The following is a 25773-nucleotide window of genomic DNA, read 5'->3' as shown; positions in this document are numbered from 1 at the left end:
AAAAGATACCATTTGAGAAATACAATTGAGATTTGTGGATTTATCAATCATTATAGACGAACAAAAATAGAGTGACATCGGTAAGAAATCAATTCATCACCTATGACAACTATCCATCCTATGGTTCAAAATCAACAGATTTTTTGAGCAACTCGTAAGTTGAGTAAAATAATCCAAAAAAAATTTCAAATTATTTTTTTATTTCTAGTTTCTAGAATATTTATATTTCTTCTTTCTATTCTAAAATAGAATATTTATTCAGTTCTATTTCGAAATATTTAATAATTTAAAAAAAAATGGCTAATTAATCAAAATAGGATATTTTGTTTGCTGGGTAAACAAAAGATTTAGCAGGATACACTTGCAAATTGCACCTGTTGTTATCTATTGGAACGTTTTGTGCGTGCTATATTTGCAAATAGAAAATATTATTTTTATATTAAAATTAATTATTAAAATTATATATATTATTTAATTTATTTTTAATATATATTTTATATTTTAATTTATATTTTATATATTAATAATTAATTTTAATGATTAATTTTAGTGTATATCTAATATAATCTTTATAAAATCAACAATTGTAAAGACACACCTATTATTAACACAATAGACTATAATTCTCAAGCATAAACCGTAACACAAAAGATGTTGCTACTTGCTACAGGGATAAATTTGCTATAAATTCCTTTTAACTATATTTATCTAATTTTAATTAACAAACTATTTATCTAATTAATCTTCTAACTTCTTAGAAAAAAAAAAGAATTGATCAAATATTTTGAAAAAAATGAAAGCACTCAACTTTATTTTTAAATTAGGAACACAATAACTAAAATAACTTAGGGTCATAAATCATGTGTCATAAACTTATTATGGGTTTTTCATTCATGATTATATTATAATAATGTTGGATTATGCCTTGGAAAAAAATAAATAAAAGAAAATAGAATTAGAATGTGGATCATACATTCATATTTAATTTGATTGACTTGGTTATAGTAATAATACAACGAAACACTACTCCATGTCTCCACCCTCCACCACAAGTCCTTTGTACAACAACCTTCTTGACCTCATTTTATTTTGTGGGTCAACTGTGTTCTGTGGGTCACCACCTCATTTGGACAGGTACACCTCATTTGGACGTACCTACTACTTTTCCAACGTGAAAGTGGGCTTCCATGGAAATTGAAGAAAGTCTCGTATAGTGGAGTGAAGAGCTCGCAATAGATAAAGTAGAGCAGGTTTAGATTTAATTTTAATTTTATTTATAAATTAAGATTTTTATGTAAATTTAATTTAATTTTATTTGTGGATTGAGAATATTTTAATTTTAATCTTATCGACTTTATTAGTGTATTATAAAAAAATACAACATTATTATGTAATTTGATGATAATTTAAAATAGAATTGATTTTTATGTAAAAAAAATATTAAATTATTAATTAACAACTTTTTTTTAATAGCTAAAAATCTTTTATATTTAGTAAAAAGTTTTTTATTTATTTTCTTAAAACATATTTTTATATAAGTATATAATATATACGTATAGAGTGTGGATTGGTCTGATAAGATTAAAATTTCAATCTACACCTTATCCGACCTATACAAAAGTTATATCTACATTCTATTCTACTTGTTGTCGCACCTTATCCGACTTATACAAAAATTGGATTTAGATTCTCTAAAGTTTGAATTTCACTTTAGAGAGTAAGGTGTGATCTCTCACTATTTGTTTCATAGGTGGGACCAAAAATGAATATGAAAGAAAAATTATTCAAGGATAGAAAATCACACTTTACTCTCTAAAATAAAATTTAAACTTTAGAAAATTCAAATCCACAAATTATGTTTATATTCTATCCTTCTCGTTGCCTATCGAATTAACAACCCTATTTAATTGAATTAGATCGAATTAAATTTTTACAAATAAGATATATATTGCTACATAGAATGGTTCTCCTCAAGTCCTCGTATGGACTTGGAGACTTCGTGGAATTGTTGTATTTACCTAAAACATATTATAATCAATTAATCATTGGTATTCCTTTGAATCTTTGATACGTGTATGCTGTGTGTCTAAGTTTGTTAAAAGATTAAAAATACTTCTCTGGAGAAATAAAATCACATGGTAAATATCAAACCTTATCTTAAAATTAAAAAAAAAAAAGGTATTTAGACAATCTTCGAACACCGTTAAACGTCAACTTCAATTTTGAATTAAAAATAAATAAATAAATTCAGATATTTTTTTTTTGACTGAAATAAAAATATGTTATGAATATATTAGTACTAGGAGTAAGGAAGAGAGAGAAAAAACTAAAGAAAAACTTCGGTCAATAATTGAGGGTGTGAAACTTAAACAGTAAACAATAACGTACACTTACCCAAATTAATTTGGGTTATTTTAGTGATTAATTTATTAATTTATTTAAATAAATATTAAAAATTTAGATTTTATTTTAGACATATAGTAATTCAATAATTAATAATAAATTTTTAATAGAGTTTAAATTCGTAATAAATTAATTATTCACTTATTGATATCAAAGATAGCATTAAAAAATAAAACTAAAAATTGACTTACTCAGCCCATATGCCTATGATTATATTTATGTTACTATATTTATGGGTAAAAGCCTCTAAAAAGTAGATAGTTTGAATTAGTTTGAATTAGTTAGGATATTATGATTCGTCCAAAAAGATAAGGAAGTCTTGGATTTAAAGATTTTAGAATTTAAAATTTGGCGTTATTAAATAAACAAGTTTGACGATTTGTACGCAGCTTATTTTATTTCACCAGCAGCTTCTGCACCTCCACGTTGAGGCCATGGTTCACCTCTGCCACCAGTCGCGCCGTCGAGTCCGAGAAAGGCATAGATTTGAGGCTGCAAATGCAGGAGTTCACCCGCAGCTTTCACCAGTAGACTTACGAGCTTAACGATTATTGGGAGAGGTATCAGGAGATTCTTACACGCGTGACAGATACGGATGACCTCAGGCTGTAGTGGAGGGAACAACTAGAGCAGCTTCAGCGGATGGAGGCTCAGATGGAGGTGTACCAGACTCAGATGCGCGCCACTGGCATCATCCCTACTGGTGGCAGCGGTCCTGCTGGTGGCACACAGACATCACCGCCTTCTACGCCGCCTCATCAAGGCCACGAGAACGACAATGACAAGGACTACCTGGATCTTTAGTGATTAGTATTTTGTTTTATTGTTTCTTTGTATTTTTTTTATTTACTTGACTTTTAATTTATTTGAACATTTTATTATTTATTTTAAATAATAGATTTTTATTTTTATAAATTGACCATTAGTTATGTGAAAAATAAATTTAAATAAAAAATTAAAATGATCATTTATTTCACAATTATTTTTTAAAAAAAAATTGATATTACCGTCAAATTTACCGAGGGAATAATTCGATGGTAACAGTGGAGGAAACAATATATTGTGGAACATTACCATAATCTGCAAATAACTAAATGATTTTTCGAGCAGGTAATCCGTCACAGAATCCGACGATAATTACCGTCGGACAAAAAAATTCCAACAGTATATATTTACTGGCGAGGTTTATACCAACGATAATTTAATTACTGTCGGATTTTGTTCGCTTTTCAGACAGAAAATCTGACGGTACTAAGTATTTTTTTTTTGTAGTGCATGTTGTCATGAAACAACAGAAACAATTATTCATTATTTGCTTCATTGCGCTACAATTAAAGAAGTATGGTCTCAGAATTATCTTCGTGACGATTTTTTCTCTCAGAATTTTAATTATTTCTATACATAGTGGACTGCAGCAATGGAAATGCTTAATTCATTAAAGAATGTTGACCGAAATTTTCAGTTGCTTGTCATTATTTGTTGGCACTGTTGAAAAGCCCACAACCAGTTAATCTTTTAAAGCTCTACTTCAATGTTATCTACCATTCTTGTAAGTTCCGTCAAGTTACTATGTAACATTCGTAAAACCCCATCTTAACTCACCATCTCCATGAAAAAATTTAATTTCATTCAATTCGACTTATTATTCTTTCTTCTTTTAGATTCTTCTTAATTTTTAACCATGTTCAATTAGATAAATATTTTCAGTGTATTGTTTTAAAAAATTCTCATCTTTTATTATACTATTCTATTTTTATACATTCTTATATTTTATTTTTTTAATAATTAATGAAATACAATTTACTATCTTTGAAAAAAAATAACTGTCTAACTGATAGCATGAGTGATTTATATACAACCATTTTTATTAATAAAAAAAAATTAGAAATAAATGAAAAATGTTTTTTGTTTTGTTTGGGTCAGATGTAAAAAAAAAAATCACATTAAATACCTAAACTTTTTTTTTTCAGGTGAGGTGAAAATATGAAAATCCCACCCGATTTTACGGTTCTGGGATTTTTTTATATTTGTTATTATTAATTTATATTATCTTTTAGTAATTAAATTGTTATATATGATTAGTAGAAAGGATTTTAATAAATATAGTTTATTTTAATTTGATTAATTTAAAAATTAGTAAATTATATTAATACTTAATTAGTTAATATTATTTAATATTTAAAATTATAATTTAAAACTAAAATCTATTTAATTTGAACTAATAAAACACTAAAACAAATATAAGTTCACAATATTAATTGAAAATTAGAATTTTTAGTTTTAAATTGGATCGCTTTATGTGGTTTTGAAAGAAAAATGAAATGTTGAGTTTTTAATATTTTACTTAAATGAATGTTTGTGAATGTAAATGGATTTTTATTTTGTTATTATATTTATCAATTTTAATTAATTTTATTTTTCATACTCAATTTTAAATTTATTTTATTTTTAAAACTAAATAAAGTGATCCAATTCAAACTACAAAATTTTAGATTTTTATTTTGATCTCATATTTTTCAATATATTTATATTGAGTCTAATATTTTTTTAGTTTAAACTAAAGTGTTTAATTTTAAATTATAATTTTATATATCATAAATAATATTAATTAATTAAATATTAACAAAATTTACTAACTTTAAAATTAGAATAAACGGTCATTTCTGCTATAAAAATTCAAAATATTGATAAATTCACTTATCATAAATATAATAATACTTTTTATGTATTTACGACGGATAAGTAAATTGTCATTTTTTATCATAAAAGTTTAAAATTCTAATAAATATATTCACGAAATATTCAAAGTTCTTTGTTTGACGGAGTGTCTAGTCTTAGCTATTTCAATGACTTGAAAAGACATGAAAAAAATAATATTTAATATTTTTAAATTAATATAGTAATTATTCATATTATGGCCCAAAATAAAATTAGACTCAAACAAATTAAAGACCCACACAAAAGATCATGTCTTCTCTACACTATTTGACTTCTATGAGGTCGGGCACGAAAGAGCAGTTCTACTTGCAATTCTACTTATCTAAAAAAGTAACAAAATCCTAAGATATCTCCCATTTATCTAGAAGAAAGATTTCAACAACTTTAAAAAAAAAAAAAGAAACGGTTATTCACCATTTAAGGTGGGACTACTCTAAAAGACGGTTATCTTTTCTACTATAAATATACTGACATACTCAGGTATATTCAAGTCCCAATCTACTAAAAACTTATCTAAAATTTTTGTTAACTTAAGCATGAATTCCTTACACGTATTACCCCCCACCTACTCACGAGAAACTTGGACAGCCACACTTTAGTACCAATACAAGTCGGATGCTATTTTGGAAGGAGTCTAAACCTTATGTCTAGGCCCAAAATATAATCTAGTTTCAGGTAACTCTCGAAATAGTATTTAATCTGAATATTATCTGAGAAAATTAGTAAAATATATAAAGTTGAATAAACGTCAAAATATAATAATATCTATTTATACACTTATTTTATTAGTCCCAATTTTCATATTTTTTGAGAATTTGTTACGGCCCGGCCCAAACCCTCTGCTGGCTTGGGCCGACCCGAGCTCTACCCGACCCGGGCGGTCAAGGATAGGGCGCCCCATCGCCGACCCGGACACGCGTCCGTAACAACTCACCCACAGCTGTGAAGGGAACACCTCGAGAGTAGTGGGCCTGCCTTTACAGGGCCCACCCCTGATAATATATAAGGGGAAGATTGACTCTTCCCCCGAGGTACGTCACATATCACATCACCCTTTCCGCCTGCACATTTACTGACAAGAGCGTCGGAGTGTCTTTGCAGGTGGCACCCCCCTTTTTTCCCACACGAAGTACTCGGGACCTCGCGCAACTCTGGCCGGCAGTCCCCGACCTGACGAGCCCCTACCATCTCCCAGGATCTTCACCCGAACCGACCGGAAACCGACTTACCGAACATTGGCGCCGTCTGTGGGGACTCGTCCATGGACTTTGTGCTAGTCGAAACGGAGGCAGGCCGCAAGGCCGTACCCGGAGGCGACGCCGCCAGGACGGAAACCTGACAACATCCAAGATCACCCCCGAGGGACGCAACCCAATCACATGAGAGACGCCCCTTTGGGGGACCGGAGACAACCACGCCAGAACAATGCAAGAGCTACGTCATAGAATGCAAGACTTAGAGCGCCGGTTAGCGGACCGAGAACGCGACCAGCGCACCCCAGAACAGAGTCACTCCCGATCTCGCTCCAGGAGCCGTTCCCGACGCACGCCCAGCCCCCAGGTCGAGTCAGAAAGCACCGGAGAGAGAGGGTGCGCGAGAAGACGTCACGACCCTATCATTTACGCCAGACGTGAAAGGCGACGTACGACGAACCGGGGGGACGAAGACACTCGTCGGGAGAACGACGATGGGAGAACGAATACCCGGGGACCCGTGATAATAGGGGCCACCCCATTCCACCGCTCCATACTCGAGGTCCGGCTACCAAAACATTTTGACAAGCCAACGGACATGAGGTATGATGGAACGCAGGATCCCCTGGAGCATCTAACGGCCTTCGAGGCCAGGATGAACTTAGAAGGAGTAGGAGACGAGGTAAGGTGTCGCGCCTTCCCGGTCACCCTGGCGGGACCTACAATACGGTGGTTCAATAACCTCCCGCAGGGCTCGGTGACTCAATTCTCCGACATCAGCCATGCATTCCTGGCTCAGTTCACAACTAGGATCGCGAAAGCCAAGCACCCGATCAATTTGCTAGGGGTGACCCAAAGAGCCGGGAAGCCGACCAGGAAATACTTGGATCGTTTCAACGACGAGTGCCTGGAAATTGACGGTTTGACGGACTCGGTGGCGAGTTTATGCTTGACGAATGGGCTCTTGAATGAGGACTTCAGGAAGCACCTTACCACAAAGCCAGTCTGGACAATGCAGGAGATCCAGTGCGTGGCTAAGGAGTATATCAACGACGAGGAGGTCAGCCGGGTCGTGGCTGCCAATAAACGGAAACCCCCCTACAACCAAACCAGGCACCACGATGGTGGAGAAAGACAAAAGGAACACACCAGGGACAGCGGCTCGAGCAAGACGACAAAGCCGTTTCCCCGAGTCGGGAAGTTCACCAACTACACCCCCCTCGCGGCATCAATCACGGAGGTCAACCAACAGATAGCCGAGAAAGAGATACTATCGAGGCCCCGTCCTCTGAAGGACAGGACGGGGGGAAACAAAAGCCTCTACTGCGAATATCACAAGGGGTACGGGCACAAGACCCAAGACTGCTTCGACCTAAAGGATGCCCTGGAACAAGCAATCAGGGACGGGAAGTTTGCCGACTTCTCCCACCTCATAAGGGAACCGAGGAGACAGAATCGGGATCTCGAGGGTGAGGACAGGACCAGGGCGACAAGACGACGTCAAGAACCAGAGGGAGACGACCACGGTCTCACGGTAGTAAATGTAGTAACTGCAAGGAATTCCGCCCCGAGGTCGAAATCGGCGCAGAAGAAAGACGCCAAGGTCCTGGCGGTCTCCTCCTCATCTGCTAGGAGCTCCCGGGGACACCCATCCATCTCTTTTGGCCCCGAGGATCAATGGTTCGATGAGGTACCGGAAAGTCCCCCTATGGTTATCACGGCCAGAGTCGGAACCGGACTCGTCAAACGGATCCTAGTGGACACGGGGGCGGACTCGAACATCATGTTTCGCAACGTCTTCGATGCTTTGGGACTACGTGATGCCGACCTGGCGACCCACCAGCACGGTGTGGTAGGGTTGGGTGATCACTTCATCAAGCCAGATGGGATCATCTCACTACCGACCTCCCTTGGACAAGGACAGAGGCGAAGAACGGTAATGGCAGATTTTGTTGTCTTACGAGATTCCACTGCTTATAATATCATCCTGGGGAGAAAAACCATCAATGACCTCGGGGCAGCGATTAGCACGAAACTGCTCGTAATAAAGTTTGTTACCGATGACGGATCCGTAGGGTCCATCAAAGGAGACTTGGAAACGGCAGTCGCTTGCGACCACGCCAGTCTCTCTCTTAGGAAAAAATCCAAAGAAGCATCTGGGGTTTTTCTCGCCGACCTGGATGCCAGGATAGACGACAAGCCCAGACCTGAGCCAGAAGGGGACTTGGAAAAATTTAGGGTTGGCGACGAGGACGAGAAGTTCACGTTCATAAACAGAAACCTCCCCCATGAATTAAAAGAACCTTTGATGAAGATGATCAGAGCCAACGCCGACCTCTTCACCTGGACACCAGCCGATATGCCAGGGATAGATCCCCAGCTCATGTCACACCATCTGGCCGTCAAGCCGGAGGCCAAGCCAGTGGCTCAGAGGAGGAGAAAGATGTCACAAGAAAGGGCAGAAGAGGTGGCCAGGCAGACGGCCAACCTCCTTGAAGCAGGGTTCATCCGAGAGCTGGACTATTCGACTTGGCTGTCAAACGTGGTTCTGGTGAAAAAACACAGTGGGAGGTGGAGAATGTGCGTGGACTACTCCGACCTCAACAAGGCATGCCCTAAGGATTGCTACCCCCTGCCCAACATTGATGCACTCGTCGACGCAGCAGCGGGGTACCAATACCTGAGCTTCATGGACGCCTACTCTGGGTACAATCAGATACCGATGCACCGACCCGACGAGGACAAAACGGCGTTCATAACGCCAGGAGGGATCTATTGTTACAAGGTGATGCCGTTCGATCTAAAAAACGCTGGCGCCACGTACCAAAGACTAATGAACAAGATATTCAATGAGCTCATAGGCAAGACAGTAGAAGTCTACGTGGACGACATCCTCGCAAAAACCGCACAACCCGACGACCTCCTAAGAGACCTAGGGGATGTGTTCGCCTCCCTCCGATAGCACGGCATGAGGCTCAACCCGCTCAAGTGCGCCTTTGCCATGGAAGCTGGGAAGTTCCTGGGGTTCATGATCACCCAAAGAGGAGTAGAGGCCAACCTTGAGAAATACCAAGCGATTCTCCAGATGAAGAGCCCGGGTTGCATCAAAGACGTCCAACGGCTGGCAGGAAGGCTGACGGCGTTATCCCGTTTCCTCGGCGCATCGGCAGCGAAAGCCCTGCCCTTCTTCAATCTAATGAAAAAAGGGATAGCATTTGAATGGACCTCAGCCTGCAAGGAAGCATTCAACCACTTCAAGGAAATCCTAGCAACACCTCCGGTGCTCGGGAAGCCCAAAGTCGGAGAGCCACTCTACTTCTACCTAGCGGTAACAGAGGAAGCACTTGCAGCAGTGCTCGTAAGAGAAGAAGGGAAAGCCCAACAACCGATTTACTTCGTAAGCAGGGCCCTACAAGGAGCAGAGCTGAGGTACAGCAAACTGGAAAAACTGGCGCTCACCCTCCTAACCTCCTCTCGAAGGTTGAGGCAATACTTCCAGGGTCACCGTGTAGTCGTCAGAACGGATCAAGCGATCCGTCAAGTACTCCAAAAACCTGATTTGGCTGGAAGGATGATGACCTGGGCCATTGAGCTGTCCCAATATGACTTGCACTATGAGCCCCGTCACGCAATCAAGGCACAGGCAATGGTAGATTTCTTAGTAGAGGTGACGGGCGATCCTCCCAAAGAAACGGGCACACGGTGGAGGCTCCACGTAGACGGGGCCACCAACCAAACGTCCGGGGGAGCCGAGGTCATTTTGGAAAGCCCGACGGGAGTCATTTACGAGCAATCAACCAAGTTCGAGTTTCCCCGTGTCGAACAATCAAGCAGAATACGAAGCTCTCTTGGGGGGACTGACGTTAGCTCGAGAAGTCGGGGCAACAAGGCTGGAGGTATGCAGTGACTCTCAAGTCGTCACCTCGCAGGTAAACGGGAGCTATCAAGCCAGGGACCCCCTTCTACAAAAATATTTGGAAAAGGTAAAAGAATTGGCAAGAGAATTCCAAGAGATCACGGTCCAACATGTTCCGAGAGAAAGGAACACACGGGCAGACCTCCTGTCCAAACTTGCAAGCACGAAGCCGGGAGCAGGTAACCGGTCTCTCATCCAGGGCATGGTGAAGGAACCAACTGTCGCCCTCCATTTGACGGAGTCAAGCCCTTCCTGGATGGACCCCATCATGAACTTCCTGGAACTTGGCAAGTTACCTGACGATGAAAAGGCGGCCAAAGCGTTGAGAAGGGAGGCAGCCAGATACACGATCATACAATGGCAACTGTTCAGAAAGGGGCTCAGTCAACCCCTGTTGAAGTGCCTACATCCCGACCAAACGGACTATGTACTTAGAGAAGTCCACGAGGGATGTTGCGGCCACCACATCGGGGGCAAAACCCTAGCGAGGAAGCTCATCCGAGCTGGATATTACTGGCCATCGATGATGAAAGACTCCAGGGAATTTGTTAGAAAATGCGTAAAGTGTCAACAAAACGCCAACTTCCACAAAGCCCCAGCCTCTGAGCTGAACCTACTGACATCTACACGACCTTTCACCCAATGGGGAGTTGACCTTTTAGGACCTTTCCCGGTTGGCCCAGGACAAGTCAAATACCTCATAGTGGCCATCGACTACTACACCAAATGGATAGAGGCTGAACCACTGGCCAGCATATCTTCCTCAAATTGTAGGAAGTTCATGTGGAGACAGGTAATAACCCGTTTCGGTATCCCGGAGGTCATCATCTCGGACAACGGGACGCAATTCACGGACAAAAAGTTCACGGAGTTCCTCACTGGCCTAGGAATAAAACAGAAATTCTCCTCAGTGGAACACCCCCAGACAAACGAACAAGTGGAGTCCGCAAACAAAGTCATCCTGCTTGGTCTCAAGAAGCGCTTAGACAACAAGAAAGGCGCATGGGCCGACGAGCTGGCTTCGGTCCTCTGGTCCTACCGAACAAAGCGCTACGGGGGAAACCCCTTTTCGCCTAACGTACGGGGTCGACGCGGTGATACCCGTCGAAATCGGCGAGCCGAGTCCGCGGCTACTGCTCGCAGGTGTAGACGAAGCGGTAGAAAAGGACCTGGTGGAAGAGACCAGGGAAATGGCCCACTTGTCTGAGACGGCATTGAAACAAAGTCCTCAGAAGGGATTTTGAGGAAAGAGACCTTGTCCTACGACGCAACGACGTCGGTCTACCGACCCCAGGGGAAGGAAAACTGGCAGCGAACTGGGAAGGCCCCTACAGGATCAAAGAGGTGCTCGGTAAAGTTGCCTACAGGCTGGAAAGGCTCGACGGCAGGGATATCCCGAGAACCTGGAACGCGGTTAACCTGAGGAGGTTTTATTCATAGCTTCGGCTCACCGACCAACCGACCTGATGAGTTAGGTAGAGTTTTGCTTTAATCAAATGTTAATTCCCAGTTATTCGCTTTTATCAAATGCCTTTTGTGTTCATAAACATTGTCTAGATAACGACTAATTCTTACTTGTCCAAACTCTTCCATTTATTTTCTCTCAACGCGCACCTCACGAGGTCGCAATCGTAAACGGCAACCCGGGACTGATCACCCCGGGAGGCCAACGGAACCACGGCCATATCAAACGGCTTCATAAATAAAACTGCAGCGGTTCCAATCGAATTACCAGCGCAGACGGCAAAACGGGCACAAGCAATAAGCCCGCCTCGAAAAAACGGTAACAAAAATAAAACGACAAGCAAAATAAACGATAATAACGACAAGTCGACCAAGCGACTAGTTAACCATAGAGTCACAAAGTCAGCCACAAAGTCACAACAAAAAGTTCAACAAACCCACACCAGGCCAAAGTTAAAAGAAATCATTTCCTAGGCATGTCAACAATCTTGCCATCTTGGATCATCTTGAAGACCCCAATGGCCGACGTGTCAAAGTCGGGAGCCACGATCTTCACCTGAGCCTTCAGGGCGTCCTCAGTCATAGAGATCGCGTTCTTCCCTTGCTCTTTGGTCGCTTTCAGTTTCTTCCTGAGCTCCTCGACCTCGACTTTAGCGGCTTTAGCCGACGACACGGCTTGGTCACGCTCCTTCTCCAAGACTGCCACCCGACCCTGAGCGGCGTTCAGCTGGCTCTCTAAGGTCATCTCCCGCTCAGCTAAACGGGTCACCGTCTCGTCGGAAGCCTTCAATTTCTCCTCGGCAGACATCGTTTTTTCCTCGGATGCCTTGAGCTTCTCCCCCATCTCGGACAACTGGCTCTGGAGCAGCTCAACTTGCACCTTGAAATCATTGTTTGCCTTGGCAGAGGATTCGAGCTTCCTCCGGAGGGCCTGCATTCCCGACAACTTGAACTCAGCCTTTCGAGCTATCACGGCCCCCCGGAGCAAAGTCCGGTACATCCATCTCGCCTGTCCAGCCAGGTCGGTTCCATGAAAATGCTCCTCTGTCCTAGGGATCAGCTGTGAGTCGATAAAGGTTGTAGCATCGAAATTTCTCTCCATGATAGTGAGAGTCCCCTCCGGGCTCGCAGACGCCCTCCGCCTCTTAGAGGTGTGGATGAGTTCCACATCGTCATCTTCCTGATGGGTAGAGGATGAGTGCCCGCCAACGACGACCTCGAGAAGGGGAGAAGCCTGCGCCCCTTCTGGGTTCTTGCCCGACATGTCGGTATCCTGGGGAGAGGGCACAGACTGACCCTCCTTCTCCCCGGAAGGCCCCTCCGACTTCCCGGCGTCTTTCTCTTCAGCCTTCTCCTCGTCGCTTTCCTCGAAGAAGGTCTTCATCAAATTTTCGAGCCCTGTCACTGAGGCAGGCATCTTCACTGCAGCAAACGGATAAACGCATCAGTCGTCAGATCAAGAAAAATAAGCAATAATAAACAGTACGAACACGAAACAAAACGACTCACGGATATAGCTCCTGGCGGCCTCCCGTTCACCCATGAGAAGATGGGGGTTCACGGGGTTCTTCCCAAAGAGGGCAAACAACACATCAGCTATTTTCTTATCTATAGGGGACATCCCTTTGTACGTCACCTTAATAAACGAATTAGACCCCGCCCCAAAACTCCAATATGTTGGGATGAGGCGCTCCCCCTCTAACGATAACCAAAAGGGATGGCGACCTTTAGCAGGGCGAACTTTGAAGAATTTGTACTTGAACCCATGGTAAGAGTCCTCGAACAGACCAAATATCCTCCGACCTTGGGCGGACCGGAAAGAAAGGAACCCTTTTCTCGCCTTCCCCTGTTTGGAGGGGTTGGTGAGGTTGAAGAAAAAGAGGAAGACATCCACTGACGCCGGCAGCTCGAGATATTCACAGACCATCTCGAAACAGCGGATAGAAGCCCAATTGTTCGGATGGAACTGCGACGGCGACACGGATATCCGACCGAGGAGAGACATCTAAAAATCGGAAAAAGGTAGGCGAACGCCGACCTGGGTAAACATGGCCTTGTAAAACCAGACCCAGTCGGCAACCCGGGGAGAACGGAGGTTGATCTCGTACAGCCGCTCGTCGGGGGCAGGAACGAAGGTCTCGTAGTTGGTCTCCTCGTCCGTCCCCCCACATAAGTACCCGGCTTGCCGGAATTCCGTCAGTTCTCCCAGATCCATCTGGTTAGGCGAGTCCTTTATGTCCGAGGTCACCCAAGCGTAAGGGTCGTAATTGGCGGCGGAGGTAGAAGTCCGAGCGACAACACGAGGCATACCTACAGCGGGGTACCACTCCGTTAGACTATGAGATCGGGAGCCCGGAAAACACCCAGAAACTATGTTCATCCTACTGAACAGTTAAAATTAAGCATGGAAAAACTACACTTATCAAGCAAGCTACCTAAAAGCCTGCCCTGGAATGGTACCCCTCCCTTAACCCATTTACCCAAGCACTAGAAAGTCATCTAGTAACAAAAACCAAACGAGACAACAGGAAACACAAAAGCAAATGCAAGCAATAGACATTCAACAACAAGGCAAAAAGAGAGAAGCCCAAGGATTACCTGAATTTGTTGCAAGGAACTAAGAAAGACGAAGGGAAGATGCGTGAGGATAACACACCAATGCTCTGAGATCTTTGAAAGAGGGAGGAAGATAGCAAGAAGATAGAAGAAGCAGGAATGTAAAAAAGAGGGATAAAGCGAAAACAAACCATTTAAAACTATCCCCAGAGAGCGCGAAAGACTGGGGGCAAAATAGTCTTTGCGTACGGGGATTCCCAACCCATTATGAGCATTCAATGCTCAGCACGGAGAACGAAGCGCTGAACGGTTACCTCAGTAACCAAAAGACACGCGCGCAGGGGGCACGTCCCCCCTACGGGCGGCCGATCTGGCGATGACCTAAGAAGAAAGAGAGAACGCGCCACCAATAGTCCTCACGGCTACCACTGGCGCGTGGGGGCACTGTTACGGCCCAGCCCAAACCCTCTGTTGGCTTGGGCCGACCCGAGCTCCACCCGACCCGGGCGGTCAGGGATAGGGCGCCCCATCGCCGACCCAGACACGCGTCCGTAACAGCTCACCCACAGCTGTGAAGGGAACACCTCGAGAGTAGTGGGCCTGCCTTTACAGGGCCCACCCCTGACAATATATAAGGGGAAGATTGGCTCTTCCCCCGAGGTACGTCACATATCACATCACCCTTTCCGCCTGCACATTTACTGACAAGAGCGTCGGAGTGTCTTTGCAGGTGGCACCCCCTTTTTTCCCACACGAAGTACTCGGGACCTCGCGCAACTCTGGCCGACAGTCCACGACCTGACGAGCCCCTACCATCTCCCAGGATCTTCACCCGAACCGACCAGAAACCGACTTACCGAACAGAATTAAACATAGATATTTTAAATTGAACTAATATATATTGTTGTGTATTTTTTTAAATCCTTATTTTTTACATTATTTTTTATTTATTTTTCTTTAGAAGCTATCTTTTTCAGTGAAATGTAAAATATATATTAGCATAAGATATTATTAAATGAAAAGATTAAAAAAACTTCTCGTGAAAAATAAAATCACCTGTAAATATATATCAAACCTTATCTTAAACTTAAAAAGAGAAAAATGTATTTAATTATTTATTGACTGGTAGGCCTTTCGTACAAATAGAAGGTAAAGTATTTATTGATTGGTAAGGCTTTCGTATTGAAAATAAGTTATGTTCAACGTCCAAAAAACAAAATAAGTTATGTTCGTGGGGTCTCCATTATTATTTTAGACTTGTTTTTACTGTTTTCAGCCACGTAATTGGTTAGCCTTTCGTAGAAATTGCAAATAAGTTATATTAGTGGGATCTCCACTATTTTCAAGTTTCAACATGATGATTTAATTCACAACCATTTCTTCGTCCATCTTTGTTTGAAAGTGGATATATATTACGACGAAGATTCTTCGTAATTATTTTGATGTAAAGATGCTTTATTTTAATTATTAAATAGTAAATTATAAAAATTAATTTTGATATATTATAAAAGTTTATTTTTATTTAAAATATGATTAAATAATTGATAAAAATAAAATATATAATTTTCTATTTATAAAAATTAAAAGAGTAATAATATTCATTCTTAAATAAATGACAGTAGTACAAACACATCAATCATAGTTAAAAAATACACACACAAATTAAAAATAAAGACAAAAACACATAAAAAATTTTAACGTAAAAAATCTTTTAAAAAATGGTGAGTCACCGAAATAAAAAAATTAGTTTTATTATGATTAAAATTGGGTACAAAACCGTTACAAATTTACTGCATATAATAAACCAAACAATTCAAATATCAAAATTTACAAAACAAAAACAAAAAATATGAAAATATCACAAAAACAGAATTATTGGCCAACACTTCCAACTATAAACCTTATATTGAAGATCCAAACTCTAAAAACAAAGAATCAAGTGTTTGGAACATATTATCTAAATTTTAGTTTGATGTAACTGTTAACAAATTTGTAACAACTAATTTATAGAAATAACTTTGTGTATGTGCAAAAATATTTTTTTTTTCTTTTCTTCTCTATAGTAGTTTGGTATTCTCTCAAATGAAATTTTTCTTTTACAATTCTAACTTAATCTCACCTACTTCATTCTCAGCAAAGAATAACTATAAATTTAGATATCAATATTTGAAAAAAAATTTATATAAAAAAGAATTCAAAAACTTCAATACAAATAAGTCACACTTTTAAAAACTTTTATAAAAAATATTTTTATATCTTCATTAGAATAAGTACTTTATTTGAATATCAAATAAAATAACTAACACAAGTATAGGGTTAAAATCAATATTTTATATAAATTAGAAGAGTAAACTAAAAATATAAAAATACAGATACAATATAATTTGAATGGTAAATTAAATGGTTTTTTGGTAAATGGTTTGATCTAATGAAAGCTATTATTAACCAGTGAACTTGTTTAAAATTGTAATATAAAAAAACTTAAAAATTCAATTTTGACTTTATCTGTACCTGAATGAATTACATAGTGAGAGACAATGAGCTTTCAAAGAAATATCCTAAATTCAAATAAAACGCCAAAAACAGAAAAACTAAATCACTAATCTAGTAAGTATGAACTCAATTGTTTATCTATACATCTCAACTATGTGTGTTAGTTACAATTTTTTTATATGTAGTCTCTAATAAAAAAGACTAAAAATTAATCTATTATAAATCAGAATATTGACCAATAAATTATTATATTAATAATATTAAAAAAATTAAAACTTATCTTATTTAATATTTATTAATAAATTTTAATTATTTTTAGTTAATTTTTTTATTATCAAATATTTCTGTTATTACATATATAAATAAAATTCAAATTTTTAACACTTCAACAAATTAATAAACTAACTACTCAACTTGGATTACTCCTTTAATTCCATCTATTCTTTAATTCTTGTCTCGCTAACTATTTCTTGCTTTCATTTCCACACAGTAATTTCTCTTGAAGCTTCCCTTTCCCTTTTCTCATTGACCATTAAACCAAAAGCTAATAACGAAGCTACAGAAGCACCACACTTGCCTTTTATAAAAGAGTGTAACACTAACCAAGCTTCACATATCACATTAGATAAGCATAACCACACACTCTTCTTCTCTCAATTCTCATTCATTATCCCAATATCAATCATTTCTTCATTGATCAATGGTGCAAGAGAAAAAACTTGTGGAGAATGTCTCCGGTTGGCTCAGAATTTACGACGACGGTTCAGTAGACCGTACGTGGACCGGTCCACCGGAAGCGAAGTTCATGGCCGAGCCAGTACCACCCCATGAAGAATTCATTGACGGAGTTGCCACCCGCGACATAACCGTCGCGGAAAGCAACCGCTCCGTCCGACTTTACCTTCCCGAGATTACATCTGCTGACAAGGAAAAGCTGCCGGTAGTTGTCCATTTCCAGGGTGGCGGGTTCTGCATTAGCGAACCGGACTGGTTTATGTACTATAACATGTACACCCGGTTCGCTCGAGCCGCTCGGTTCATTTGTGTGTCTCCTTTCCTTCGTCGTGCACCCGAACACCGCCTTCCGGCAGCCATTGAAGACGGCTTTTCGACTCTACTCTGGCTACAATCTGTAGCCAAAGGAGAGTCAAAGGAGTTGTGGCTTGAGAAACACGCGGATTTCAGCCGTGTATTTCTCATAGGAGACAGCTCCGGCGGGAACGTTGTGCATGAAGTTGCTGCCTTGGCAGGTAAGGCAAGTCTCAAACCGCTCCGGTTGGCCGGAGCTATCCCGGTTCACCCAGGATTTCTTCGATCAACCAGAAGCAAATCAGAGCTTGAAAAACCGCAATCACCTTTCTTGACTCTAGACATGTTGGACAATTTCCTGGCGTTAGCTTTGCCGGTGGGGAGTACTAAGGATCACCCAATAACTTGCCCGATGGGGGAAGCGGCGCCGCCGCTTAGCGGGCTGAAACTGCCGCCGTTTTTAGTGTGCCTTGCGGAGATGGATTTGATATGGGATACAGAGATGGAATACTATGAAGCAATGAAGAAGGCAAATCATGATGTGGAGCTCTTTGTTAGCAAAGGAATGACACACAGTTTTTATCTTAACAAAATTGCGGTGGATATGGATCCAAATACTGCTGCTGAAACTGAAGCTCTTATTGCAAGGGTCAAAGAGTTCATTGAGAAGCACTAATAAGGCGCTATACCCTTAAATGAAACTCCAATCCAGGACGAATTAGTTCTGCAACCAAAAAATAAGTTAATTAATCATGCTTTTATTAGCTACTATATTATTATTTAGTGAAAATAAATAAAATTCTAGTTAGTAGCAGGCTTTTTGTATGTGGAGCCTCTCGGACATGTCTCTTAGTAATAATTTTTGAATCACTGTACTCTATATAAAGTAGTGATCGAATGAGAGTCACATGTCTGTTAATAGTATCATCTCTTTTTATTATTTTGTTTGGTATTTTATTTTCGTGTGTATCTATTATGAAAATATTTGTTTGTTATATATATATATTTAATTTTTTCTTAAATAACATAATAGAATATATATTTTTTCACTAAAATCTGAATTTTATACATCTAATTACCATAAAAGATCAAAATATTAATTTGCTATGCATAGTAATTGATATACTATCCACATATTGATATATAAATAAAAAATGAAGTGAATATTAATCCACTAATCTTGTAAATTTTAATCCACTTTGGGAGAGGTCGAAATTGTGTCACTCTATACATATTTGTGATGAAATTCTATTATTAGCATGAGTGGAGTGCTAAAAGAATATATTTTATTTTATTTTATTTTCAATGCAGGTACAAAGCTAGTCGCAATTATGAACGGGAGAAAATAAAATTAGGATGGTTAATTTAAACTCCAATTGTTGGGCTTTTGATGCCTTAGAAAAAATGAAAAAAACAAGTGGTACTCGAATGTGAAATTATTATTACTTATACACATAATATAAATATACTAATAAAATTAATTATAATAAAATGAAATATTCTTTTAAATTCACAATATCAATAAAAAATTTACGATATCTACCAACTACTAAACTATGTCATAACTTTTGTCTATCATTGTTAAAAACTCTAAAAGAAAGAAGGAAAAAGACCAAGCAACAATATTTGTTGGTTGCAATAAATGGGTACACAAAGTAGTATCAATTGTGTAACTATTATTTATTTTAACTTTTAAATATTTTGTTTCAGTAAAATTGTTTGACTCATCAGGTGATATAATAATTTTCAATTCATATTTATTAGTAACTTATGAAATTGCAATACCAAATTGCCCATGTGTTTATACAGTAAATCTATGACTCAAAATTTTATATGTAAAAATATACAGATTAAGTAATTAATTTCTTTTTTTAAAGATTAAAAAAATGTGCTCTAATCGAGTTTATTTTAAAGTTACATCTAACTTATTATACTTAAGTAATAATATAATTTAGTTATATTTTGTTTTGAAATATTAATAAGACATATTTTTGTTTTGGACATAAATATGAATAATAATATTTATAAATATTTTATAATTAAACACTATATTCTTTTAGATAATAACAAATATAAGGTTATTAATTCACTAAAACAATTTTTTTATTACTTCTAATTTCAAATAGAAAATCATACTAAACTAATAAATTCTTATTAAAAAATAATATAATTTAACAAATATTATTATTTGAATTCAAATTATCCTTTCCTACATTTATATAATCCAAAAAAGATTTAGAACTTTCATAAAAAAATCATAATTTTTATAAATATTAGTGGTTATATTTAACAAAACTTTAAAGTTTTGAACCATGACACTTAATTTAGATGTATACAATTATAAACAAAGTTAAGTTTTTTTTTTTTTCCATGTGCATTTAGATTAAGAATTCGGTCTTAAACCCAGACAAATTACATAAAAAAACAAATCAAATTGGATAAAAAATAATTATTATTATTTTCTTTAGAAAATGAAAAAAAAATCTTGCTAAACCACACGTAGGACTAAATATACGCATACAGAAACCAATCCATATGTAGGATTAAAGCTTAAAAAATATCAATCCTAAGCAAACATAGTTAATAATAAAATCAACACATTGACCACTTTCGGTAACACATTCTCCAACACAATTATAATCTCATTTCACTCTCAAAAATTCATTCTCACAAAAGGTTAGTGCCTTCATCTTGTGTGCTACCATTACCATAATAGATAATACTACTGCTTAAAACAAAATTAACATTTACCTAATTTGTTACATCTATTCCCACATAGTTTATTCCAATTGTCTTGCTAAACACAAGTTCTACATATATCTAGAATGTCTTTGATCCAAATTGTTACGGCCCGGCCCAAATAGAATATGGGCCAGCCCGACCCACTAACCACCCGACCCGAACGGTCGGGTGCAAGGCATCCAGACGCCGATCCGGACACGCGTTTCTTACAGCTCTGCTACAGCTGTGCGGAGGGAGCGTCGAAGAAGGTGGGCCTGTCGTCGAAGAAGGTGGGCCTGTCCTTGCAGGGCCTACCTCTGACACGGTATATATAGGGAAGGTCCTACCCTTCCCCCAAGATACGTTACATGCCACTTACCCTTTTTCGCCTGCACATATCACTGACTAGAGCGTCGGAGTGTCTTTGCAGGTGACACCCCCTCCTCACGCGAAGTGCTCGGGACGTCGCCTACCCTAACCCGGTGACGTACGACCAGGCGAGATCTCCCCCTCTTCAACCAGGATACCAACCCGAACCGTCCGGTACCCGACCTACCGAACATTGGCGCCGTCTGTGGGAACTAAGATCGCCTGAATGGACGTTGTACTGGGCCCAGGAGGAACAGGCCGCGAGACCAAGCGCAGAGGGGAAGCCTCCGCGGCTTCTCCCCGGCAGCGCACGAGGACCACTTCATCAAACCGAACGGGATAATCTCCCTGCCGACCTTCGTGGGACAAGGGCAAGGGAGAAGAACGGTAATGGCAGAATTCGTGATCCTACGAGACTCCACGGCCTACAACATCATCCTGGGGAGGAAGACCATCAACGACCTAGGGGCGGTCATCAGCACAAGGATGCTGATAATGAAGTTCATAACTGAAGAAGGATCAGTAGGGTCTGTAAGGGGAGACCTGGAAACGGTAGTCGCCTGCGACAACGCCAGTCTCTCCTTGAGAAAGAAATCCAAAGAAGCATCAGGAGTGTTCCTCGCCGACTTGGATGCCAGAGTCAGTGACAAGCCGAGACCCGAACCAGAAGGGAGTCTGGAGAATTTTAGAGTGGGTGACACGGAGGAGAAGTTCACCTTCGTGAACAGAAACCTCCCTCACGAGCTGAAAGAACCTTTAATGGAAATGATCAGGGCCAATGGTGACCTATTTGCCTGGACACCGGCCGACATGCCGGGGATAGACCCCCAACTCATGTCACACCATTTGGCCGTCAAGCTAGAAGCCAGACCGGTGGCCCAGAGGAGGAGAAAGATGTCACAGGAGAGAGCAGAAGAGGTGGCCAAGCAGACAGCCAGCCTCCTCGAAGCAGGATTCATCCGGGAACTTGACTACTCGACCTGGTTGTCGAACGTAGTCTTAGTAAGAAAGCATAGTGGAAAATGGAGGATGTGCGTGGATTATTCTGATCTCAACAAAGCATGTCCCAAGGATTGCTACCCCCTACCCAACATTGACACGCTCGTCGACGCGGCGGCGGGGTACCGGTATCTAAGCTTTATGGACGTTTATTCCGGCTACAATCAGATCCCGATGCACCGGCCAGACGAAGAAAAAATGGCATTCATAACGCCAGGAGGAATTTATTGCTACAAGGTAATGCCCTTCGGCCTGAAGAACGCAGGGACCACATACCAAAGGTTGATGAACAAGATATTCGGTGACATCATTGGCAAAACGGTGAAAGTCTACGTGGACGACATCCTTGCCAAGACCACCCGACCCGAAGACCTTCTGAGTGATCTGGAAAGTGTATTCACGGCTCTCCGACGACACGGCATGAGGCTCAACCCCCTCAAGTGCGCCTTTGCCATGGAGGTCGGGAAGTTCCTAGGATTCATGATAACCCAAAGGGGGTGGAAGCCAATACTGAAAATGCCAAGCAATACTCCAAATGAAGAGTTTGGGCTGCGTCAAGGACGTCCAGAGACTGGCGGGAAGACTCACCACGCTATCCCGTTTCCTCGGGGCGTCGGCTGCAAAAGCCCTACCTTTCTTCAACCTAATGAGAAAGGGAATAGCATTTGAATGGAAAGATACTTGCAACACCGCCTGTGCTCAGTAAACCTATGGTCGGAGAACCGCTCTATCTGTACCTGGCTGTAACAGAGGAAGCACTGGCGGCGGTCTTGGTGAGGGAAGAAGCGAAAGCCCAACAACCAATTTACTTTGTGAGTAAAGCGCTGCAAGGAGCAGAACTTAGGTACAGCAAGTTGGAGAAACTGGCACTAGCGCTCCTGACCTCTTCCCGCAGGCTACGACAATACTTCCAAGGTCACCAAGTGGTCGTAAGAACAGACCAGGGAATTCATCAAGTGCTCCAAAAACCCGACCTAGCGGGAAGGATGATGATCTGGGCCATCGAGCTGTCCCAATATGATTTAAGGTATGAGCCTCGACATGCAATCAAGGCGCAAGCAATGGCAGACTTCCTGGTGGAAATAACCAGAGACCCAACCGAGGACACGGGCACACGGTGGAAGCTCCATGTTGACGGAGCCTCCAACCAGACGTCCGGGGGCGCCAGGATCATCTTAGAAAGCCCAACCGGGGTCATTTACGAACAATCGGTCAAGTTCGAGTTCCGAGTGTCGAACAACCAAGCGGAGTACGAAGCCCTCCTAGGCGATTTGATTTTAGCTCGGGAAGTCGAGGCTACGAGGCTAGAAGTATGCAGCGACTCGCAGATCGTCACATCGCAAGTGAATGGAAGCTACCAAGCTAGGGATTCGCTATTACAGAAGTACTTAGAGAGGGTTAAAGAACTGAGCAAATAGTTTGAGGAGGTCACGGTCCAACACGTTCCAAGGGAGAGGAACACACGGGCAGACCTCCTATCCAAGTTAGCGAGCACAAAACTTGGAACCGGCAACCTCTCCCTCTTCCAAGGCATCACGAAAGAGCCAGCAGTTGCCCTCCACCTAACCAAGATAAGCCCCTCCTGGATAAACTCCATCACCGCTTTCTTGCAAAACGGCAAACTCCCTGGAGGCGAGAAGGAAGCCAAAGTGTTAAGAAGGGAGGCTGCCAAATACACAGTCATACAGGGCCAACTATTCAAAAAAGGACTTAGTCAACCTCTGCTGAAGTGCCTACACCCCGACCAGACGGACTACGTGCTCAAAGAAGTCCACAAGGGGTGCTGTGGTCACCACATCGGGGGAAAAGCCCTAGCAAGGAAGCTCATCCAAGCTGGATACTACTGGCCGTCAATGATGAAAGACTCCAAGGAGTTCGTGAAAAAATGCGTGAAGTGCCAAGAGAACGCTAATTTTCACAGAGCACTGGCCACCAAACTGAGCCTGATGACGGCCTCCCGACCCTTCGCACAGTAGGGAGTTGACCTCTTGGGACCTTTCTCGGTTGGCCCAGGGCAAGTCAAATACCTCATATTCGTCGTCGACTATTACACCAAGTGGATAGAGGCCGAGCCATTGGCCACTATCTCCTCATCCAATTGTAGAAAATTCATGTGGAGGCAGGTGATAGCCCGGTTCGGCGTCCCGGAGGTCGTCATCTCAGACAACAGGACACAGTTCACCGATAAGAAGTTTGTAGAATTTCTCACCAGCCTGGGCATCAAACAGAAATTCTCCACAGTAGAGCACCCCCAAACAAACGGACAAGTCGAGTCCGCAAATAAGGTCATCTTATTGGGCCTCAAGAAGCGGCTAGACAACAAGAAAGGAGCATGGGCTGATGAGCTCACCTCTGTCCTCTGGTCCTACCGTACAACCGAGCAGTCCGCTACAGGAGAAACCCCCTTCCGCCTGACATACGGGGTAGACGCAATGATACCTGTAGAGATCAGCGAGCCAAGTCCACGGTTACTTCTCAAGGGGTGGAAGAAGCTATAGAGAAGGACCTAGTAGACGAAACCAGGGAGAGGGCCCACCTGTCAGAAGCAGCACTAAAGCAAAGAATGGCCCTGCGCTACAACACCAAGGTGCTCAAGAGGGAATTTGAGTAGAACGACCTCATCCTACGGCGCAATGACATCGGCCTACCGGCCCAGGGAGAAGGCAAATTGGCGGAAAACTGGGAAGGCCCCTACAGGGTCAAAGAAGTGATTGGCAAGGGCGCCTACAAATTGGAGAAGCTCGATGGAAGGGAGGTCCCAAGAACTTGGAATGTAGGCAACCTGAGAAGGTTTTACCCCTAGATCAAGCATGCCGGCCAGGCGATTTAACGAGCTTAATCATTTACCTTTGTATCTGCCATGGTAACAGACTTGCTTAATTACCGATTAATCTTTACTTGTCATTTCTACCAATTTTATTTCTATTATTCTTTTTCCTACTTACACATCACACGACAACGAGTTTCACGACGCATTAAACGGAACCACAATACAGCACCCTGGGGGCCACCTAAACCAAAGCCATTACGAACGGCTACAACGATAACAAAAGGCCACGACCTGACTCCGCCGAACTACCAACACAACGGTAAACAAACAAGCGCTAAGCTCACACCAACAAAATGGTAACACGACGAAGTAAAACACTACCAAAGGCAAAGACGACGGTAACAATAAGCCGATCAAGCGACTTTTAAAGTATAACAATATAAACAAGTTCTACAACAAAAACCACAAATCCATATAAAAACATAAGGCACAAGAGCTCATTTCTTCGGCATGTCAACAATCTTGCCATCCTTAATCGTCTTGAAAACTTCAATCGCTGATGTGTCAAAGTTGAGAGCCACGATCTTCACCTGGGCCTTAAAGGCCTCCTCAGTCATGAAGATCGCGTTCTTTCCCTGCTCTCTAGTTGCCTTATGTTTCTTCTTGAGCTCTTCAACCTCGGCCTGAACAGCCTTAGCCAATGAGACGGCCTCGTCACGCTCTTTCTCCAAGGCCACCACCCGACCTTGTGCGGCATTCAGCTGGCTCTCTAGAGTCATCTCCCGCTCGGTTAAATGGGATACGGTCTCATCGGAGGCTTTCATCTTCTCCTCGGCAGACACAGTTCTCTCCTCAACAGCCTTGAGCTTTTTCCCCGCCTCGGACAGCTGCTCCTGAAGCAATTCGACTTGAACTTTGAATTCATTGTTGGCCGTGGCAACAGATTCAAGCTTTCTTCGTAGTGACTGCATCCCCAACAACTCGAACTCGGCCTTCCGAGCTATCACAGCTCCACGGAGCAGCGTGCAGTACATTCACCTCGCCTGCCCCGCCAGTTCGGTATCGAGGAAGTGATCCTCCGTGCCGGGGATCAGTTAGGAGTTGATGAAAGCCCCAGCATCAAAGTTTCTCTCCATCACAGT

General features: G+C 41.3%; 5 protein-coding genes across 5 annotated transcripts; all 5 read left to right on the top strand.

Moving 5' to 3' along the window:
- Nucleotides 1-6912: 6912 nt before the first annotated feature.
- LOC140181457 (uncharacterized) lies at nucleotides 6913-9276 on the top strand. Its single transcript, XM_072225043.1, has 2 exons — nucleotides 6913-8878; nucleotides 9176-9276. The coding sequence occupies exons 1-2, from the start codon at nucleotides 6913-6915 to the stop codon at nucleotides 9274-9276; spliced, it is 2067 nt and encodes a 688-aa protein (XP_072081144.1).
- Nucleotides 9277-10432: 1156 nt separating this feature from the next.
- On the top strand, nucleotides 10433-11437 carry LOC114925803 (uncharacterized). The gene is made up of 2 exons (XM_029294941.1): nucleotides 10433-10789; nucleotides 11024-11437. Exons 1-2 carry the CDS (start codon nucleotides 10433-10435, stop codon nucleotides 11435-11437), a joined length of 771 nt encoding a protein of 256 aa, XP_029150774.1.
- Nucleotides 11438-17038: 5601 nt separating this feature from the next.
- LOC112771932 (strigolactones hydrolase CXE15) lies at nucleotides 17039-18712 on the top strand. The gene has a single exon (XM_025816793.3). It carries the CDS (start codon nucleotides 17444-17446, stop codon nucleotides 18446-18448), a length of 1005 nt encoding a protein of 334 aa, XP_025672578.1. The 5' UTR covers nucleotides 17039-17443; the 3' UTR covers nucleotides 18449-18712.
- A 2540-nt stretch (nucleotides 18713-21252) lies between these two features.
- LOC140181456 (uncharacterized) lies at nucleotides 21253-22530 on the top strand. The gene is made up of 2 exons (XM_072225042.1): nucleotides 21253-21893; nucleotides 22143-22530. Exons 1-2 carry the CDS (start codon nucleotides 21253-21255, stop codon nucleotides 22528-22530), a joined length of 1029 nt encoding a protein of 342 aa, XP_072081143.1.
- Nucleotides 22531-22571: 41 nt separating this feature from the next.
- LOC112770417 (uncharacterized) lies at nucleotides 22572-24359 on the top strand. Its single transcript, XM_025814777.1, has 3 exons — nucleotides 22572-23204; nucleotides 23280-23750; nucleotides 23985-24359. The coding sequence occupies exons 1-3, from the start codon at nucleotides 22572-22574 to the stop codon at nucleotides 24357-24359; spliced, it is 1479 nt and encodes a 492-aa protein (XP_025670562.1).
- The last annotated feature ends 1414 nt before the right edge of the window (nucleotides 24360-25773 follow it).

This window comes from Arachis hypogaea, chromosome 18 (genome assembly GCF_003086295.3).
Source record: "Arachis hypogaea cultivar Tifrunner chromosome 18, arahy.Tifrunner.gnm2.J5K5, whole genome shotgun sequence".
Taxonomy (NCBI): domain Eukaryota; kingdom Viridiplantae; phylum Streptophyta; class Magnoliopsida; order Fabales; family Fabaceae; genus Arachis; species Arachis hypogaea.
This window is presented reverse-complemented; position numbering and strand designations above follow the sequence as displayed.

What these genes read in the sequence shown, in the direction of transcription:
- LOC114925803 (XM_029294941.1), top strand. Translation starts at nt 10,433, where the DNA reads ATGGTGAAGGAACCAACTGTCGCCCTCCATTTGACGGAGTCAAGCCCT. An exon ending in GGGAATTTGTTAGAAAATGC is followed by an intron (nt 10,790 to 11,023) that starts GTAAAGTGTCAA and finishes ATGTGGAGACAG; the next exon opens with GTAATAACCCGTTTCGGTAT.
- LOC140181457 (XM_072225043.1), top strand. Translation starts at nt 6,913, where the DNA reads ATGAGGTATGATGGAACGCAGGATCCCCTGGAGCATCTAACGGCCTTC. An exon ending in GGTTCTGGTGAAAAAACACA is followed by an intron (nt 8,879 to 9,175) that starts GTGGGAGGTGGA and finishes ATGAGCTCATAG; the next exon opens with GCAAGACAGTAGAAGTCTAC.
- LOC112770417 (XM_025814777.1), top strand. Translation starts at nt 22,572, where the DNA reads ATGGTCGGAGAACCGCTCTATCTGTACCTGGCTGTAACAGAGGAAGCA. An exon ending in CGCAGATCGTCACATCGCAA is followed by an intron (nt 23,205 to 23,279) that starts GTGAATGGAAGC and finishes CTGAGCAAATAG; the next exon opens with TTTGAGGAGGTCACGGTCCA. An exon ending in AGGAGTTCGTGAAAAAATGC is followed by an intron (nt 23,751 to 23,984) that starts GTGAAGTGCCAA and finishes ATGTGGAGGCAG; the next exon opens with GTGATAGCCCGGTTCGGCGT.
- LOC140181456 (XM_072225042.1), top strand. Translation starts at nt 21,253, where the DNA reads ATGGCAGAATTCGTGATCCTACGAGACTCCACGGCCTACAACATCATC. An exon ending in CATAGTGGAAAATGGAGGAT is followed by an intron (nt 21,894 to 22,142) that starts GTGCGTGGATTA and finishes CACATACCAAAG; the next exon opens with GTTGATGAACAAGATATTCG.
- LOC112771932 (XM_025816793.3), top strand. Translation starts at nt 17,444, where the DNA reads ATGGTGCAAGAGAAAAAACTTGTGGAGAATGTCTCCGGTTGGCTCAGA.